We start from the raw sequence: 19,026 nt of genomic DNA on the forward strand, positions 1-19,026 counted from the left end.
TTTGGCTGAAGATATTGAGCTTTTCCATTGTCTTTTGCCACAGACGTAGTCAATTTGATTCCTGTGTGTTCCATCTGTTGAGTTTATGTATATAGCCATCATTTGTGCTGTTGAAGAAAGGTATTTGCAATGAATAAGTCATTGGTCTTGCAAAATTCTATCATGTGATCTCCATCATTATTTTTGTCATGAAGGCCAAATTTTCCAACTACTGACGATTCTTCTTTGTTTCCAACTTTTGCATTCCAATCTCCAGTGATAATCAATACATCTTGATTGAACATTCCGTCAATTTCAGACTGTAGAAGTTGATAAAATCTTCAATTTCCTCATCTTTGGCTTTGGTGGTTAGTGTATAAACTTGAATAACAGTAGCATTAATGGGTCTTCCTTGTAGGTGTATAGGTATTACCCTGTCACTGACAGCACTGTACTTCAGGACAGATCTTGAGACATCCTTTGTGAGGATGAATGCCACACCATTCCTCTTCAAATTGTCATTCCTGGCATAGTAGATTATATGGTTGTTTGATTCAAAATGGCCAAAACCAGCCCATTTCAGCTCACTAATGCCTAGGATATGAATCTTTATGCATTCCATTTCAGTTTTGACAACTTTCAAGTTTTCTAGATTCATACTTTGTACATTCCATGTTCTGATTATTAATGGATGTTTGCAGCTGTTTCCCCTCTATTTGAGCCGTGCCATGTCAGCACATGGAGGTCCTCAAAGACAAACTTTATCCATATCATTAAGGTTGGTTCTACTCTGATGAGGCAGTTTTTTCCCAGTCCTATTTTGAGTGCCTTCCAACCCAAGGGCCTTGTCTTCCTGTCCTGTGTCAGAAAATGTTTCCAAGCTATTCATAAAGTTCCCCAGTAATGTATCAGACAGTGTTTCTCTGCTATTCATAAGGTTTCCCTGTCCAAGTTTCTGAGAATTGGATCGCCTCTTCCTTCATCCTAGTCTGTCTCAGTCTGCAAGCTGCGTTGAAACCTGTGCACAATGTGCAACCCTGCTGGCATTTGAAACACCAGTGGCACAGCTTCAAGCCTCATAGCAATGTGCAAACCCCATAAGATGACAAACTTATAGACAAGTTTGTCTCCCTTATCTGTTGGAAACCTCTGCACCCTCCCCTTACCTAAATCCTACCTGGATCCTGCCACTCTGTTGTCCCCAGCCGCTCCCTCCCTTTCCTGGCTCTGGGAGCTGGGGCCTTCCTGCCTCCTGCCCCTTACCTCTTGGCTCCTGCCACTCCTGTGGTCCCCAGCCACTCCCTCCCTTTTCAGGCTCTAAGGGGCTGGGTCTTGCCTGCCTTCTACTCCTGTGGTCCTTGCCTGCTCTCTCCCTTTCCAGGTTCTATGAGTGGCACAAGGTAACAAAAACACCCAATAAAGTGTTTTTATACCAAATATATTTTTTAAAAAAACATTCATACAAATCGATAAGAAAAAAAAACAACAATAGACTAGAAAATTAGTAAAGAATTAATAGGCATGTCACAAAACAAGTTACACAAAAAAATCAAAGACATGAAAAAGTGCTCAATTCCATTAGCTATCAAGAAAAGACAAAGTTAAAAACTGACGTGTTATATCACTGCAAATATACCACAATTCCTGTAATTTAAAAGACATTAAATACTAACTGTTGGTGAGGATACAGAACAAATTAAATTCTTCTATTCTCTTGGTGCTACTATATGTTAGTACAACCACTTTTAAAATATTTTTAACTTTCTTATAATCCATCAATTGCATTCCTAAATATATATTCAAAATCAATGCTTATACTTCTATATACCAAATTACATGTCTAAGGCTGCAGTACTATTTGTAATAGTCTAAAAATGGATGCCACCAATTAAAGACTGGATACAAAATTATGGCACATTCATATAAAGGAATGTTGTAGTTAAGTGCCCTCAAGTCAGCTCCAATTCAGTGACCCCGTGTACAATAGAACAAAATAGATCAAACTTTGCCTGATCCTGCACATCCTCACAGTCACCATCCTCACAGTCACTGATTTGTTTGTGCCCATGGTTGCAGCCACTGTGTCTATCAATCCATCTCACTGAAGGTCTTCCTCTTTTTTGCTGACCATTTACCTTACAAGAATGATGTCCTTCTCCAGGGACATGTCCCTCCTGTTAACATGTCCAAAGCAGTTGAAACCAAGTCTTGCTATTTTCACTTCTAAGGAGCATTTTGGCTCTACTTCTTCCAAGACAGATTTGTTGGCTCTTCTGGCAGTCCATAATATATTTAATACTTTTACCACCACTATAATTCAAAGCAATCAATTATTCTTTGTTGTTGTTGTTGTTGTTGTTGTTGTTATGTGCCATTGAGTCAGACCCGACCCATAGCGACCCCTCCTTGGGTTTCCAGGGCAGTATCATTACGGAAGTAGATTGCCCCATCTTCCTTCTGGGGAGTGGCTGGTGGGCTTGAACCACCAGCCTTCTGGTTAGCAGTCAAGTGCCTTAGCCACTACGCTACCAGAGCTCCCTAATTATTCTTTAGTCTCTCTAATTCATTGTCTGGCTTTCACATGCATACGAGGCAATTAAAAATATTGTGGCTTGCATCAGGCACATCTTAGTCCTTCATCTTTGCTCTTTAACACTTTAAAGAGGTATTTTACAGCAGATTTGCCCAGGGTAACACATAATTTGATTTCTTGACTGCTGCTTCCATGAGTGTTGATTATTGACCCAAGTACAATGAAATCCTTGACAACTTCAAACTTTTCTCCACTTATTGTGATGTTGCTTATTTGTCCAGTTGTGAGGATGTTTGTTTTCTTTATGTCACAGTGTAATCCATACTGAAGACTGTGGTCTTTGATTTTCATCAGTAAGTATTTAAAGTCATCTTCACTTTCAGCAAGCAAGGTTGTGTTATCTGCATACCTCAGGTTGCTAATAAGTCCTCCAGTCCTGATGCTGCATTCATCTTTCTTTTAGTCTAGCTTCTCGGATTATTTGCTCAGCATACAGATTGAATAAATATGGTGAAAGGATAAAACCTGATGCACATCCACCTTGATTTTAAACCATGCAGCATCCCCTTGCTCATCATGATAATTGGAGAAACACTGAGGTTGTCAGAGACTTCATATTACTTGTTTCTACAATCAACACCAATGGAAGCAGCAGTCAAGACATCAGAAGATGTATTTTATTGGGCAAATCTGCCACAAAAGACCTCTTTCAAGTGCTGAAAAGCAAAGATGTCTTCTTGAAGACTAAAGTGCATCTAACCCAAGCCATGGTATTTCCAATCATCTCTTATGCATGTGAAAGCTGGACAGTGAATAAGGAAGACTGAAGAAGAGTTCATCCTTTTGAGTTGTAGTGTTGGCAAAGAATGCTGAAAGTACCATGGACTGCTAAAAGAACTAACAGATCTGTCCTAGAAGAAGTGCAGCCAGAATGCTCCTTGGAAGTGAGAATGGCCAGACTTTGTCTCATGTACTTTAGTCATGTTGTCAGAAGGGCCCATTCTCTGGAGAAGGGTATCATACTTGGTGAAGTGGAGGGTCAACAAAAAAGGGGAAGGCCCTGAACAAGATGGATTGACACAGTGGCTGCAACAATGGGCTCAGGCATAGGAGGGATCATGAGGCTGGCACAGGACCGGGCAGAGTTTTGTTCTGCTGTATGTAAGGTCACTATGAGTTGGAGAGGACTCGATGGCACCTAACAACAATAACAACAACATCCTCTTGTTCTGTTCGAATAACAGCCTCTTGGTCTATGTACAGATTCTCCATGAGCACAGTTAAGTGTTGTGACTTTCCATTCTTCTCAATGTAATCTGTAATTTGTGATGAGCCACACAGTCAAATGTTTTTGCATAGTTGATAAAATGTAGGTAAACATCTGTCTGGTATTCTTTGCTTTCATCCAAGATCCATCTGACACCAGCAATGATATCCCTTGTTCCATGTCCTCTTTTGGATCTGGCTTGAATTTCTGGAAGTTCCCTGTCAATATACTGTTGCAATCATTTTTGAATTATCTTCAGCAACATTTTACTTGCATATGACATTAATGATATTGTTTGATAATTTCCATATTCTGTTGGATCACCTTTCTTTGGAAGGGGCACAGATATCAATCTCTTCTAGTCAGTTGACTAGGCAGCTGTCTTCCAAACTTCTGACCATAAAGAACTGAGAACTTCCAGTGCTGCATACTTTTGTTGAAACATCTCAATAGGTATTCCATCAATTCCTTGTTTTTGCGAAGGCATTGGACTTCTTTCAATTCCATCAGTTACTGATCATATGCTACCTCCTGAAATGCCTGGACTTCAACCAATTCTCTTTGGTACAGTGACTCTGTGATACCTTCTATCGATCTTCTTTTGATGTTTCCTACTTAATTCAATATTATGCCCACACAGTCCTTCAGTATTGTAACTCGAGGCCTGACTTTTTTTCAGTTCTTTCAGTTTGCAAAATGCCATGTGTGTTCTTTACTTTTAGTCTTCTAATCCCAGGTCTTTGCATATTTTATTATAATATGTTGCTTTGTCTTCTGGAGCAACCCTTTGAAATCTTCTGCTCAGCTCTTCTACTTCATCATCCCTTCCATTCATTTTGTTTACTCTACATTCAAAAGCAAGTTTCAGTCTCTTTTGACATCCATTTTGGTCCTTTCTTTCTTTCCTGTCTTTTTAATGACCTTTCACTTTCTTCATGTATGATTTCCTTGATGTCATCCCACAACTCATTGCTCTTAGGTCATGTGGTAATTTGGTTTGTGTGTCAGCTTGGCTGGGCCTGGTTGAGTAGCTGGGCAGCTTGATGTAGTATTCCTCATGATGAGACTGTTAATCAACTCCATGGTGGAATCTACTGTGAGCAGCTGAATAGCTGCCTTAGGGAGTATAGTCTGCTTCCGGAAATAAGCAGAAGCCTTGGGGAATGGTCTCTAGCTTGTGGCATGCTTGGACCCTGCATGTAGCTGTGTCATTGTTCAGCCACCTGCCATGCTCTGCCAACCTTGAGACTTACAATGGACTTGAATTAATGGCCTGCCATGTGATTTGGTAATATCGGGACTGTGCCTTGTTACTTGTCAACCTTGGGCTTGGCAGCTTCAGCAGTCAGCAGCTGTCTGAGTGAAGAAATGCCTCTAGCTCCAGTGGGCCAGGAGCAGGAGGCAGAGCTGAAGCCCAAGGCTTAGGGGCTTTCACCCAGCCCCTAGAGCCTGGCACTTTGAACTCAGACTTAAAGCCTCCAAATTGTAAGAATAAACTCCTATTTGTTAAGGCCATCCTATTTGTGGTATATTCTTATCAGAGAGGTACTAGGTGACCAGAGCAGATCATTAGAGTTAAATGCACCAAATCTATTCTTAAGATAGTCTCTAAATTCAGATGGGCTATACTCCATGTCATACTGTGGGTTTTGTGGACTTGTTTTAATTTTCTCCAGCTTCAACTTGAACTGGCATATGAGCAACTGATGGTCTGTTCTGCTTTCAGTGACATTGCTTCCAGCATCACAGCAACATACAAGCCACCACATTACAATAAACTGGCAGGTGAGCAGTGGACATAAAGGAATACTATAAAGCAATGTAGGCTTGTGTGTTGCTATGATGCTGAGAAGGTTTCAACAGCTGTTTCAGTATAAGACAAACTAAGAAGAAAGGTCTGGCAATCTACTTCTAAACAACCACCAATGAAAATCTTAAGAATCACAATGGTGCAATCTGGTACTGATCCAAAGACAGGATGCAGAACCAAGCAGTCTTTAATTTTGTTGTGTATTCATTCTCCATGTGTCAGGAGTTAACTCTACATCAGCTGTCATCAATAACATAAAAAAGTGACAATAAATGAATACAGAACATCATGAAAGATTCTCACAGATAATGCCCAAGTGAGGGAACTAGACAGAAATACACACTATATGACTCCATTCACTGAAAGTTAATAAATCTGTGAAAAGTAATATCTGGTGTTAAAAGTTACGTAGTGGTTCTCCTTAAAAGCAATTGGGAGCCAAGAGGATAGTTACATCAAAAGACCAAGAGGGGGCTTATGAGGACCCAGTAATATTTTTTCATCTGGTACAGCTTTTGTGGGTATATCCATCTTGAGAAAAAAAAATGAGCTGTACATTTATGATCTGCATACTTTTCTGTGCACATTTTATACAGCAATAAGTGGTTTACAAAAAAAAGGACATAGTAGCCAAATTGAGTATGTCCCACTAGTCAGATGGGGGTCATCCTGAACATCAGAAAACATAAGGTCATCGGTGTATTTAAACACACCAAATATATTAAAATCCAGAAATTTATAACAACGTGGAGAAAAATATCACTGGTCACTTTGGAGATGATCAAGGCAGCAACTCATTATTCTAAAACCTGGTCAAATAAAGAGAAACAATCAAGCATTATCTTTCCCTTCCTATATGGATTATATTTCAGGGTAATTAAATAGTTAATCTAAGAACATTCTTCTTAGATTAACAGAATTAGAAAATCAGCATTTTTCAATTCCTAATGAAATAATATTTTCTGAGGCAGTAAATCTTTACAGAAGTAGATTGCCCAGTCTTCCTTCTGTGGAGCAGCTGGTGGGTTTGAACCATCAATCTTCTAGTTACCAGTCAAATGCCTTAGGCACTATGCCACCCTAGCTCCTTATAATAAAATAGCAATATGTGTCTACTGATATGATGCAACAAGAAACATATGACACCACATTAATGAACCTGAAACTAATCAAGTCTTTGGCTCTAAATGCAGGGAATACACAAACACATTAAATGACATCCTAAGGATGTAATCGGCACATTCAGAGTGCGAGAAATTTTATAGGACAAATGACCCGATTTCTTCAAAAGAGAAATTCCATAGGTAAAAATCTATGGTGACAGCTGACTTAAAGACTGAGACTTAAATAAATATCGGCAAACAAATTGAATAAATATGGTGAAAGGATAAAACCCGATGCACATCCATTTTGATTTTAAACCATGCAGTATCCCCTTGTTCATCATGCTAAATGGAGAATCAAATAAATATGTGAATCAAATAAATATGTAAACTGGTATTTGCTTTCAAAATACTGCAGCGACTCGACGGCACATAACAACAACAACAACAGCAGCAGTGAAAGGAAGTGGTGGTATATAAAACAGGATTGGTCAATTGTTGATAATTGTTGGTACTTTGGGATATATACACAATGGTCCACTTCTGAGACTATTAGAAATTTCATACATAAAGGACTTACCCCATCTTTGGCCTTCACCAAGAGATCATAGGTGGCTGGGTCCCTTTCCCTGTCGATATCTTGAGAAACACAGATTCGTCCATCATGTGGGTCAATCTGAAATGCTTCAGGTGCTACATAGCTTTGGAATCCATCATAAAGAGAATATTCAACAAAGCCGTAGAGCCCTGCATCTGCATCGGACGCTTTCACCTGTGAAGCAGGAAGTAAAATGCAAGCATTACTTTTCAGTTGGTTATGAATTATTATAATGCTTTGCACACAGTCAAGTAACCACGAATTATGCACAAAGGACAGGCTTTGGTTTCATACTATCTCTCTCTCCCTCTTACCTTCTGTGACCACCTACCCTCCGTCTTCCTCCTTTCCTTTTGAGTTCTTTTTAGTCTCCTTTGCCTATTCTTATGATCTCATTCCAGTGATCTCAAATTTCCAGCTCCTTGAAGCTCAGCCTTAGGTCCCCTTGTCTTTTATTCCTTTCACACTACCTAGGTGATCTCAGCCAATGCCAAGCATTTAAAAACATCCATATGTTAAAGACTTTACAACGAATTTACTAATTCCCTCTGATATATAAGCCCTTTAAATGTTGGGCTCACTCCCTGCCTCCATACTCTTTGAGAGCAGCAAGGAAACAACAAAGGAATCAAGGCAGTAAGTGGTACCATTACTGGTAATTAAAGCAAATTGACAGAACTCACACAAGTATGAGCTCTAGAGTCTTCCAGGCCAGATCGCCTTCTGGGGAGCAATGCCCCAATCAGGGCCACTGTCAGTCGCGCAGACTAAACACTGCACAAAGGCACCAGGCCCAGAGCGTGAATGGTAACTGAAACCAGCCCATGCTTAGCTTGCCAAGAAATGTACTCTAAAGTGGAGCTGCCCAGAAGAAAGGACATCTCCCCCTACCCTCCGTGACAGCATTTACACTAGCATCAGACCTAAGCCTGGTAGAAAAACTGAAGCAACTAGAATTATTATACCAACTGTGGGAGTACACAATGAGACATACAACAGGCTATATATATGGTACTCAAAAAATTCTTGAGCTCATAAACTCAACATAATCCCTTTGACTTATAACTCAGTTAACAGTAACAGCAAACATCTATACCTATACCACACAATCAAATTCCAACTGGGTTCCAGAAAGTAGCAAAAAAAATAGATAAGACGGTAGCAAATGGAAATAAGAGAGAATTAAGAGGATCAATTCAGTTGAATCAACATCCAGTTAATAGGCACTTCAGAAAAAAGAGAATAGAGAATGGAGAAAATGAAAGCAGTAGCTATTACTTTGGTTCACAAGGGTGTGCAATGGCTAGGTTCCCAAGCCCACTACCACAAGGGAGGAGAGAGATGGAGGATGCACACTGACTTTAAGTTCCTCAGCCCAAAAGTTCAGTTCAGTTCATATTTTATTGGACAGTACTTGTCACATGGCTTTAACCTAACTAAGGGAGGCTGGAAAATACAAAGAATCACAAGGATATTTGCTGAATACGAACAGTTTTGCCACAAGTGCCTTTAGTTTATTTTTAAAGATAAACATATAAAATTATGTAGGTCTCCAAGTCACCTCTATTTTGTAGTGAAATATAAGTAAGTGGAAAGTTACATCTGGAGAAGTTTTCCCAGTGTTATTCTACTATATAGATTTAATTTGACTGTAGTAGTCCTAAATATTTCTGTAAGGCTTTCATAGAGGGCAGACAAGAAGAAAATCAATGACCTACATTATCTGTACATAGAACAAAAGGCTGTCATTCAAACAGAACAAGGGGATACTGCATGCTTTAAAACCAGGAAGGATGTACATCAGAGTTGTATCCTTTTGCCATACTAATTCAATCTGTATGCTGAGCAAATAACCTGAGAAACTAGACTATATGAAGAAGAACATGATACCAGGATTGGAGGAAGACTCGTTAACAACCTGTAATATGTAGATGACATAACTTTGCTTGCTGAGTGAAGGGATGACTTGAAGCACTTACTGATGAAGATCTAAAACTACAGTCTTCAGTATGGATTACACCTCAAAATAAAGAAACCAAAAATCCTCACAACTGGACCAATAAGCAACGTGATGAACTGAGAAAAGATTAAACTTGTCAGGAATTTCATTTTACTTAGATCCACAGTCAACACTCATGGAAGCAGCAGGCAGAAAATCAGATGACATACTGCCTGATACAAGTCATGTCATTTTCAGTCTTATGAATGTGAAAGCTGGACAATGAATAAGTACGACCAAAGAAAAGCTGATGTCTTTGAACTGTGGTATTTGTGAAGAATATTGAAAATACCATGTACTGCCAGAAGAACGAACAAATCTGTCCTGCAGAAAGAGCAGCCAGAATGCTTCTTGGAAGTGAGAATGGCCAGACTCATCTCACCTACTCTGGTCATATTGTCAGAAGAGACCAGTCCCTGGAGAAGGATATTATGATCAGTAAAGAAGAGGGTCAGTGAAGAAGGGGAAGACCCTCAATGAGATTGAGTGACACACTGGCTGCAATAATGAGCTCAAGCATAACAATCATTCCAAGGATGGTGTAGAACTAGGCAGTGTTTCATTCTGTTGTACATAGGGTTCTTGTGAGTAGGACCTGACTCAATAGTCTAAAAACAACAACACATTAGCAGTATCCCTACTATCTCTCTCTCTCTCTCTGTCTCTGTCTCTCTCTCTCTCTCTCTCTCTCTCTCTCTCTATATATATATATATATATACATTGTTGTTGTTGTTATGTGCTGTCGAGTCGAATCCGACTCATAGTGACCTCTCCTTAGGCACTATGCTACCAGAGCTTATATGTGTGTGTGTGTATATATATATATATATATATATATATATATTTTTTTTTTTTTTTTTTTTTTATTTAAATAAAAAGTATGGATCAACTTTTCATAGAGACAATATACATAAAAGAGCTACACCTTAATTATAATGCTTACCAATGAAACATCATCCAGATAACATGTTCAACATCCAAAATTCTCAATATGTCTACTATTTCATCTCATTCTATCTTGGGCATATATGAGAATTTGACTTTTAGGGTTCTTTGTGTAGTCTGGTCCAGTAGTTCTGAACTAGGAGCAATTTTGCCCCCTAGGGGACATCTGGCAATGCCTGGAGGCACTTCTGCTTCTCACAGAGAAGCCAGAGATGATGCTAAACATTCTACAATGCACATGACAGGCTCCTACGATAAACAATTATCTAACCTAAATGTCAATAGTGTTGAGGCTGGGCAACCCTAGGCCTGATATAAGTCTTACTAATTGATAATAATATTTTCCTTCCGTTATTGTCTAATTTTTTTTTCAACTGATGATACAGCCTCTCAAATTTATCTTCACTCTCACCTATCTCATATTCTCTGACAAAAGTATTCATCCTGTGCAAACAGTGTACATATTTGCAAGTTATTCTTTGCATCAGATGGGCTGGGCTGAACCAGGAAATCTATAAATTTCCCCTCTACAAAGAATCAAGCTCCAAATAATTGAGTCTATTCCATTCTGACAGCTGTTAATAATTTAGTAGCTTCAAGTTCCCAAAGACACCAAATATATCTTCTAAAACCATATGGTATTCTGAATTAATTTTGGCTTATTTAGGAGACAAGCACAATTAACTTTAAATTCTAAAACTTATTCTCAGCCTTTGATAGTATGTATTAACAAGTGAGGGAGCCCTGGTGGTGCAGTGGTTAAAGTACTTGGTTGCTAACCAAAAGGTTAGCCATTCAAACCCACCTGCCACTCTGTGGGAGAAAGATGTGAAGTCTACTTCCATAAAGTTTACATCCTTTGAAACCCTATGAGGCAGTTCTACTTTGTCCTATAGGGTCACTATGAGTCATCATCAACTAGATGGCAGTGGGTTTGGGTTATTAACAATGGGCTTGTCTTTTATAAAAAGTTTCCTTATTTCTATTAGCAGAACCTTTTATCTGAACTTTGAAAAATCAAAATACAGGAAGTCAAAAGTGAGATAAGAGTTTGTTGTTGTTGCTGTTATGTACTGTCAAGTCGGACCCGACTCATAGTGACCCCTCCTTGGGTTTTCAAGGCAGTATCACTACAGAAGTAGATTGTCCCATCTTCCTTCTGAGGAGTGGCTGGTGGGTTTGAACCATCAGCCTTCTGGTTAGCAGTCAAGTGCCTTAGGCACTATGCAGTTCAGATTCTGAGTTTCAGAATCATAAAATAAGAGTATTTTCCACCCTCTCTGTTTTAGCACAACTCTCTAAAATTATTGACCCAATACTGCAGAACAACATATTCTACCTACTAATAATTGGGTCTTAAATGCCTAGAATTAATTTGATATTTTTATGAGGCTTGTATTTTCCAACATTCATTGACTGGCATATAAAATTTAGGGCATTTAAATAATAGAAAATGGAAATGAGTCTGCTAAAGCTTGAAGAGGGAATCTTCATTTATCAATAAGCTCAATGTGCCCTGGGTACAGAGACAGCTGCTTAAATGAAAGGAAGAAACACTGGGTCCAGCTCATCTGTTATCACAATGTTATGGTGCTAATTTGTGATGTAGAGGAGATCTTGGGAAAATTTTACTCCTGACTCTACTCAGAGCCACATTATAGTACTTCCAATATCATCCCTGTGCTCATCATCTCAATACATAATTTACCTATTTTAGACTGACATGAATTTGAGAATTTTCATTAATTTTTTCTGACTCCCAAAATTGTTCTTCCTGAGTCACAAATTTAATGGGAAGATTACTAAAATGCAAAATATTAATATGATATAAAGATCTCCCTGATTCCATTATTAGCTTTCTGAAATCTAAAAAGTGTTTACTACTTCCCTCATATTAACATCTGGATAAAGATTCTGCCATATGAATGTGGCATGGAGAGAATCAACAAACTAAACCACTAATCCTTGAAAGCATGTTTGCATGCTTTTTGGATGTTCCTCAAGTGGAAAAGATCTAATGTATTCCCTTTGCCAAAATGGGCTGTCTTTACCTGGGAAAGGAATCTTGGGTGCTATAAATGTTTAACATACTTGGATGTTAACCTAAAGGCTAGCAGTCCAAGAACATGCACAGACACCTCAGAAGAAAGGCCTGGTGATCTACTTTCAAAAAAATCAGACATTGGGAATCACATGGAGCACAGTTCTATTCTGACACATATGGTGTCACTATGAGTCAGAATTGACTTCATAGCCATTGGTTTTGTTTTTCATCTAGGAAGGTCTTTAACAACTGGACAGTCTTGTGTGGGGCCACTTGCTTAGCCATTCACATCAGCTAGCCCCAATCTGAAAGTCACAGGGTGATAAATTGTGGGCAACATGTTCTGTACCTGCTTCTAGGCAGTCATATTGATTTAGTGAGTGAGATTTATATAAAACTCACAGGGCTCAATCAAAGAATAGAATAAAACAAAAACAGAAAGAAAGTCCTGCAAAAACTGACAGCAGTTCAGGTGGAATTTTAAATTAAATAAACTAATTTAATTTTTTTCTTCATTATAATTTCTAAAATTTCTATCATGAGTATATAACAGTTTGTTTGAAGAAACAAAGTTATTGATACAACACACACAGACATACTGTATGTCTTAGTCTGGGTTCTCTAGAGATATAAAACCAGTGAAGCTTATTTATGTATACACATATATATATAGAGAGAGATTTATCTCAAGGAAATAGTTCACACCATTGTAGAGGCCATCAAGTACCAAGTCTGTGGGTCAGATGTCTAGCTGGAGGCTTCTTCTGACTCACCTTGTTGCAGGGGCTGACAAACCCAAGATCAGCAGGTTAAGACCACAGGCTGCTAGCTCACAGGATGCAAAAGCTAAAAAGTCCCAGAAATTGGCAGGCAATATGATAGGCTGCTGGCTCAAGTCCAAAGAATCAAAGGTCAGATGATGACAAGACAGATGCAGGATCCAGATCCAGCAAAAAACCAGAGACCTTTGCCAGAATATCCATATATATTAGATGTAGGCCACACCCCTGAGGAAACTCCCTTTCAACTAATTGACTGCTCATAGCAGATTTCATTATGGAGGTGATTACATTATATCAGACCTCATCACGGGGTGACTACATCATTATAGCACTGAAAAATTACATCATAACTGCTAAGCCACTGAGAATCATGGCCCAACCAAGTTGACACAAAATCTTAACCATCACACGTACATGCACATGCACACACACACAATTTTGAACAGAAAAGAACAAGAAATCATAAAATAACTTTTTTCATTCAAAGCTCTTGACAAACCACAGACCCTGTGCCTAAAACAAGACTACCATATTTTAGTGGAAGTTGGATTCAACATTGGGGACATAATGGATGGAAGTAATAGCACTCTCTGAAACTAATTTTGGAAAGCTTACCAACCACCTGCATCTTACCAAGTCTAATAATTAATGTTCAATACTCATTTTACTAAGCCACTCAGCAGCTTTTCCCAGAGCTAATCACCTCCTCATTATTAAAACACTTCCCTCATCATAAGCAACACTCTGACTCTCCTCCTTCTCTTGTACCTCACTGACCTCTCCAATTTTCTTTACTGCCTCTGTGTTCTCTTCATGTCCTTTAACCATTACAACAGTTCAGTCTTGGGACTGCTTCTCTTTCCAATTCACACTCACTTCCTATAATGCACTTAATGGTGGGCCTCCATAAATATATATTTATGTACCAATCCCCAGAACCTGTGAATGTTACTGTATTTTGTTATGTTGAACACTAAAATTTTGAGAAAAGACGCTTATTTTGAGTTATTCAATAGGTCCTAAATCCAAAGAGATCTGACATAAGAAAGAAGAGGAAGCACTGTGAGCACAGAAGCAGAGGTTACAGTTATGTGGCCACAAGCCCAAGCGTGATGAGAGCCACCAGAAGCTGGAATAGGCAAAAAGCAGATACCTCCCTAAAGCCCCCAAAGAAACATGAGGCTGCTGGCTTTCAGACTTTCAGTCTCCAAAACTGAAAAAATAAATTCCTGTTGTTTAAAACCACCATGTTTATGGTCATTTGTTGTGACAATCACAGTATTTATTACATGAATGAATGAATGAATCTAACATTGTGCATAAGTTGAAAGGATCTTTTAGAAATAACTTTCATTACTATTCTATTTTCACCTTTAGAGAAAGCAGGTAAGAACAACAGGTTTCATAACACTCATCAAACATTCTTTTAGGAATAACTTTCTTATTCCTAAAACATAATCCATTGACCAAGCTGTATCATCATAGAATAAAATTCATAATGCTTTTACAAAGCATCCAAAATGCTACAAATAAAATCAGCTGGGGGGAAAAAAAAAACCTATAACAGCTGCTATCTTAAGGCATTTGAAACTGTTTAGAGGTAGGAAACAGAACTTCTTTTTGTTTCACTTTTATAAATGTATTCTTAGAGAAGTTGGTAGACCTGAATATATATCTTTCAAAAGCAAAAACTCAAACTCACTGCTGTTGAGTCAATTCAACTCAGAGTGACCCCTTCTTGGGTTTCCAACGTGGTATCTCTACAGAAGTAGATTGCCAAATCTTCCTTCTGAGGAGTGGCTGGAGGGTTTGAACCACCAGCCTTTTGGTTAGCAGTCAAATGCCTTTAGGCACTATGCCACCAGAGCACCCATGTATCCTCCAGTTAAAGCAAATATGTTTACACAATTTCTATATAATATATACATAATTTCTATATAATTTCTATATGTTATATCTAATTACATATTATATAATATGAATAAATATATGTATATGGAGCTCTGGTGCCGCATTGCCTAAGGCATTTGACTGCTAACCCCAGAAGGTTGGTAATTTAAACCCACCAGCTGCTCCATGGAAGGAAGACAGGGCAATCTACTTCCGTAAAGATTTACCATCTTGGAAACCCAATGGTGGTTGCTATGAGTCAGAATCCACTCGATGGCAGCGAGTTTGGTTTTGATTTTGGCATATATATTTACTGTTCGGACAATATGTTGCTCCCAATTGAAAAATGAAGTCAAAAGACCATTAATTCTACTACTTATTGTTTGTTTGTTTGTTTTTAAAAAAGGAACACCATCGGGAAATTTTGTGAAAAGAGATTAATAGGGTAGATAACTTGAACTACGAGGTATTAAAAACTAAATAATAAAAACACTGTTGATCTGACAAAAGGATAGACAGGCAGATCAGTGGAACAAAAACACAAGGCCTAAAATAAATCCTGGTAAAACTAAATTTTTTGTATATTACAAAGGAAACGTCATAAATCCCTGTGAGTTTATGCAGCAAAAGTTGCTAGAAAAATCTAGGCATCAAAAATACCAAACTTTATAAAAAATTATACTTGACAAGTATTTGTCACTGCAGTGTGGTAAATTACATAGTATGGCTTTTCTATCCATCATCTTGGTAACTCCCACTTCACTGTGAGCAACTGAGTACCTGATTGTTAAAGTTATCCACCTGATGTTTTTCTGTTGGTGCACCACAAAACAATCTCCTGGGAAGTTCGCTCTCTCTCAGGTGTAGAGAATTCTGATATTGGGATTGGTTGGTTGTAGCCACTCTGTCAGGCTCAAAGGGAGCCTTCCTAGAGGCCAAGAGGGGTCTCTCTGACTGCCAACTAAGAAAGATGTACTGCTGAGAGAAATGTGCAGCTGAGATGTGAAAGAGACACACTGCTGAGAGACACACATGAGAGACACTCACTGCTGAGACAGAGATATGCTACTGAGAGAGACTGTCAGCTGAGTGAGACTGTCAGCTGAGAGACAGCCAGCTGAGAGAGACTAAGTGTGTTCCTGAACTTGAATTGTAGCATGTTGCTTCCCTAATAAACTCCATAATCTGTGAGTTCTGTGTGACCACGACAACAAATAATTGAACCCAGCAGACAGGTGGTAGTTGCCGTGGGAGGAATTGTTGGTGAAAGTTAGTAAGAGGGCTGGAGGGTGGTGGCATGTCTGGCCTCATAAGAACAGGCCTTGGGCTGCTGATGGTGATTCTGTCCTCTTGAGTAGTTAGAGGAGGCTAGAAGATGCCACTTCCTTGTCCCTTTAGCAGCCATCCATTTTATTCAGCTTTTTGTGAGTTGATCTTTGTAATACTTCATTCCTGAAGACCAATGTGGCTGCAAATGAGCAGGAATCACAGAGCAAGGGCATTACTGATTTCTAAAGCAGGAGTGTGCGAACTTTTGCTGTAAAGGGTCAGATAATATTTTAGACTTCACGGGCCATAGGATACTGCCTCCATTACAAGTACTCACCTCTGCCACTTTAGCCTGAAAGAACCATAGACAATATGTAAGTGAATAGCTGTCCCAATACAAATTTACAGTCAGCAAAATTTAGATTTCATATCATTTTCACATCACAAAATATTATTTTTTAAGATTTTTTTTCTGTTTACTTAAAAATGTAAAAGCCATTCTTAGCTCACAGATAGTACAGAAGTGGGCAGCAGGCTGAATTTGCTAGCCCCTGATCTAGAGCATAGAGAATAATCTTTAATTAAAAAAACAGAGTGCCCACTTCAAGCCCAGGAAAACAACTTTGAAGGGACTTCTGTCCAATGCATGTCAGGGACTCACTGAGTTCTTGTATTTGAACTGTGGTCTGTAGGCGAGTTTTCTCTTCATTCATCATTGTCTCTATGGTCACTCCTATTAAAAAAATTAAAAACCAAAACAAAAAAAACAGTGTTCCTTAGCATCAATTCCAACTCATGCCCAATTTTTCAGAAGTAGATTGACAGAATCTGTTTTCTGAGGCACCTCTGCTGGACTCGAACTCAAATCTTTTGGTTAGTAACTAAGCTCCTTCAGAGACTCCTCAACTTCTATAGTAAAGCTAAATCATAAAAAAATAATAATGATGATGAAAAAAAAAGCTAAATCATTCTTTGTAAGTCCTAGCCAAAATGCCTTCATGGAATCAAATTTGTATCATGCCTTTATATAAAAGGATCATTTTAATGATGTTTGCAATTTGAAAGCCTAAAACTTTCTATTAAACAACCCAATGGCTTTTTTGCAAAGATCCTTTTAACCTTAAATTTAAAAATACAGGCCCTTAGATAAGCCTGGAATTGAATTTACACCTGTGACTCAACTTTCAGCCAAACAATAGACAGGCCAATAAGGACAAGGCGAATAATAATACCAGAGAGGTATATACTCCTTAGAGCAATTAACCTTAAAAGATCAAAAGGGCAGCATTTGCCCAGGGATAAAGCTCAGATGCAGGAAGGAACAGGAAGGAAGGAAAAATGGAAAGAGTAAACACAGGGAGAAAGTGGGAAGAGTGCTGTTACACGGTGGATATTACAATCACTGTCACAAAACAAAATGTGTATGAACTGTGAATGGGAAATTAATTTGCTCTGAAAACTTTAACAATAAAAAATTATTTTAAAAAATTTAAGTATACACTCAAAGACACACACACACACTTAAACCTAATAAACCAAAGATCCAAAATCCCCACAATGTACCTATGCCAAAGAGTATTAAAGGAAATTAGAGGAATAGAGTCATCACCGTCAACAGTCACATGAAAATTCTCCTTCCACAGCTTCTTTCTACCAACGACACTATTTTATTCCATTACAGAAAGGATGTACATCTTTAGAAGAATAATTAATTGATATTTGTAGCATAAAATTAGGTTGTCATATGAGTTGAACATTTACCTGAGGTAGATACACTCCTTGAAGAGAACAATCATGGGAGAAAGAAGGACTGCTTATGTACAGGGAGACAGCTCAGGGGGCAGGAGTGTATGGAGGGATGGACACTGGGAAGAGGTTACTATGGGAAGGAAGTGGGAGGGGAGCTGTTGCATTGTGATAAACTGTGGTCAATGACATGAGACAAAGTATATGTGAACTGCTGTATGGAAAGTGAAATTGCTCTGTAAATATTCACCCAAATCACAATTAAAAAAAAAAAAAAAAGAAAGAAAAAAAATTAGGTTGCCAGTAACTGATCCCCTAATTGGTACTTTAAATATTGGCACTTTAAAACACTTTCATTTGCTTTAGATAAATTGTTTCAGTAATTTAATCAGGATTGTTAACATTCTTAAAGCAAAAGAACAGATGGAAACACTGGGGACTTAAAAAAAAAAAAAAAAGAAAACTAACTGATTCAATACTTGCACTGAAAAGTCAAATCACAACAATACAAATAACCCAATGGAAAAAAATGGTTGTAGCCACTCTGCCAGGCTTAACAGGAGCCTTCCTATAGGCAGAGAGTCTCTCTGACAGGTGAATGGTACCCTTAAAAATGGTTAAAATGGCACACTTTATGTTATATATATTTTAAACATATTTTTATACATCAATTCACCTTAATACCATGAAGTCATCATTAACATTCATACATACATACATACACACAAATATGAAAAGCAGTCCAAAATATATCTATATCATCCTCTTCCAGAAATGAATAGACATTTCTCCAAAAAAGATATGTTGTTGTTTTTGTATCATCTAATAAATTCCAACTCATAGTGACCCTACCGGAGCTCTGGTAGCATAGTGGCTAAAGGCACTTGACTGCTAACCACAAGGCTGGCGGTTCAAACCCACCAGCCACTCCTCAGAAGGAAGATGGGGCAATCTACTTCCTTAATGATACTGCCTCGGGTCTGACTGGATGGCACATATCAACAACAAGTGACCTCACAGGACAGAGTAGAACCTGCCCCACAGGGTTTCTTTCCTACAG

The 19,026-nt window shown here is 38.4% G+C and overlaps 1 protein-coding gene across 1 annotated transcript in view; it reads right to left on the reverse strand.

The window, feature by feature from the left end:
• The window catches only part of DCHS2 (dachsous cadherin-related 2), a 458,783-nt gene that overhangs the window by 245,976 nt on the left and 193,781 nt on the right, over positions 1 to 19,026 (reverse strand). The window contains exon 2 of the mRNA XM_042781410.1: positions 7,273 to 7,464. Coding sequence (XP_042637344.1) covers positions 7,273 to 7,464 — 192 coding nt within the window. The remainder of the gene's footprint in view (positions 1 to 7,272; positions 7,465 to 19,026) is intronic.

The sequence above is a fragment of the Orycteropus afer genome, unplaced genomic scaffold (genome assembly GCF_000298275.1).
Source record: "Orycteropus afer afer isolate SDZICR_OR568_19922 unplaced genomic scaffold, OryAfe1.0 scaffold00116, whole genome shotgun sequence".
Classification (NCBI taxonomy): Eukaryota; Metazoa; Chordata; class Mammalia; order Tubulidentata; family Orycteropodidae; genus Orycteropus; species Orycteropus afer.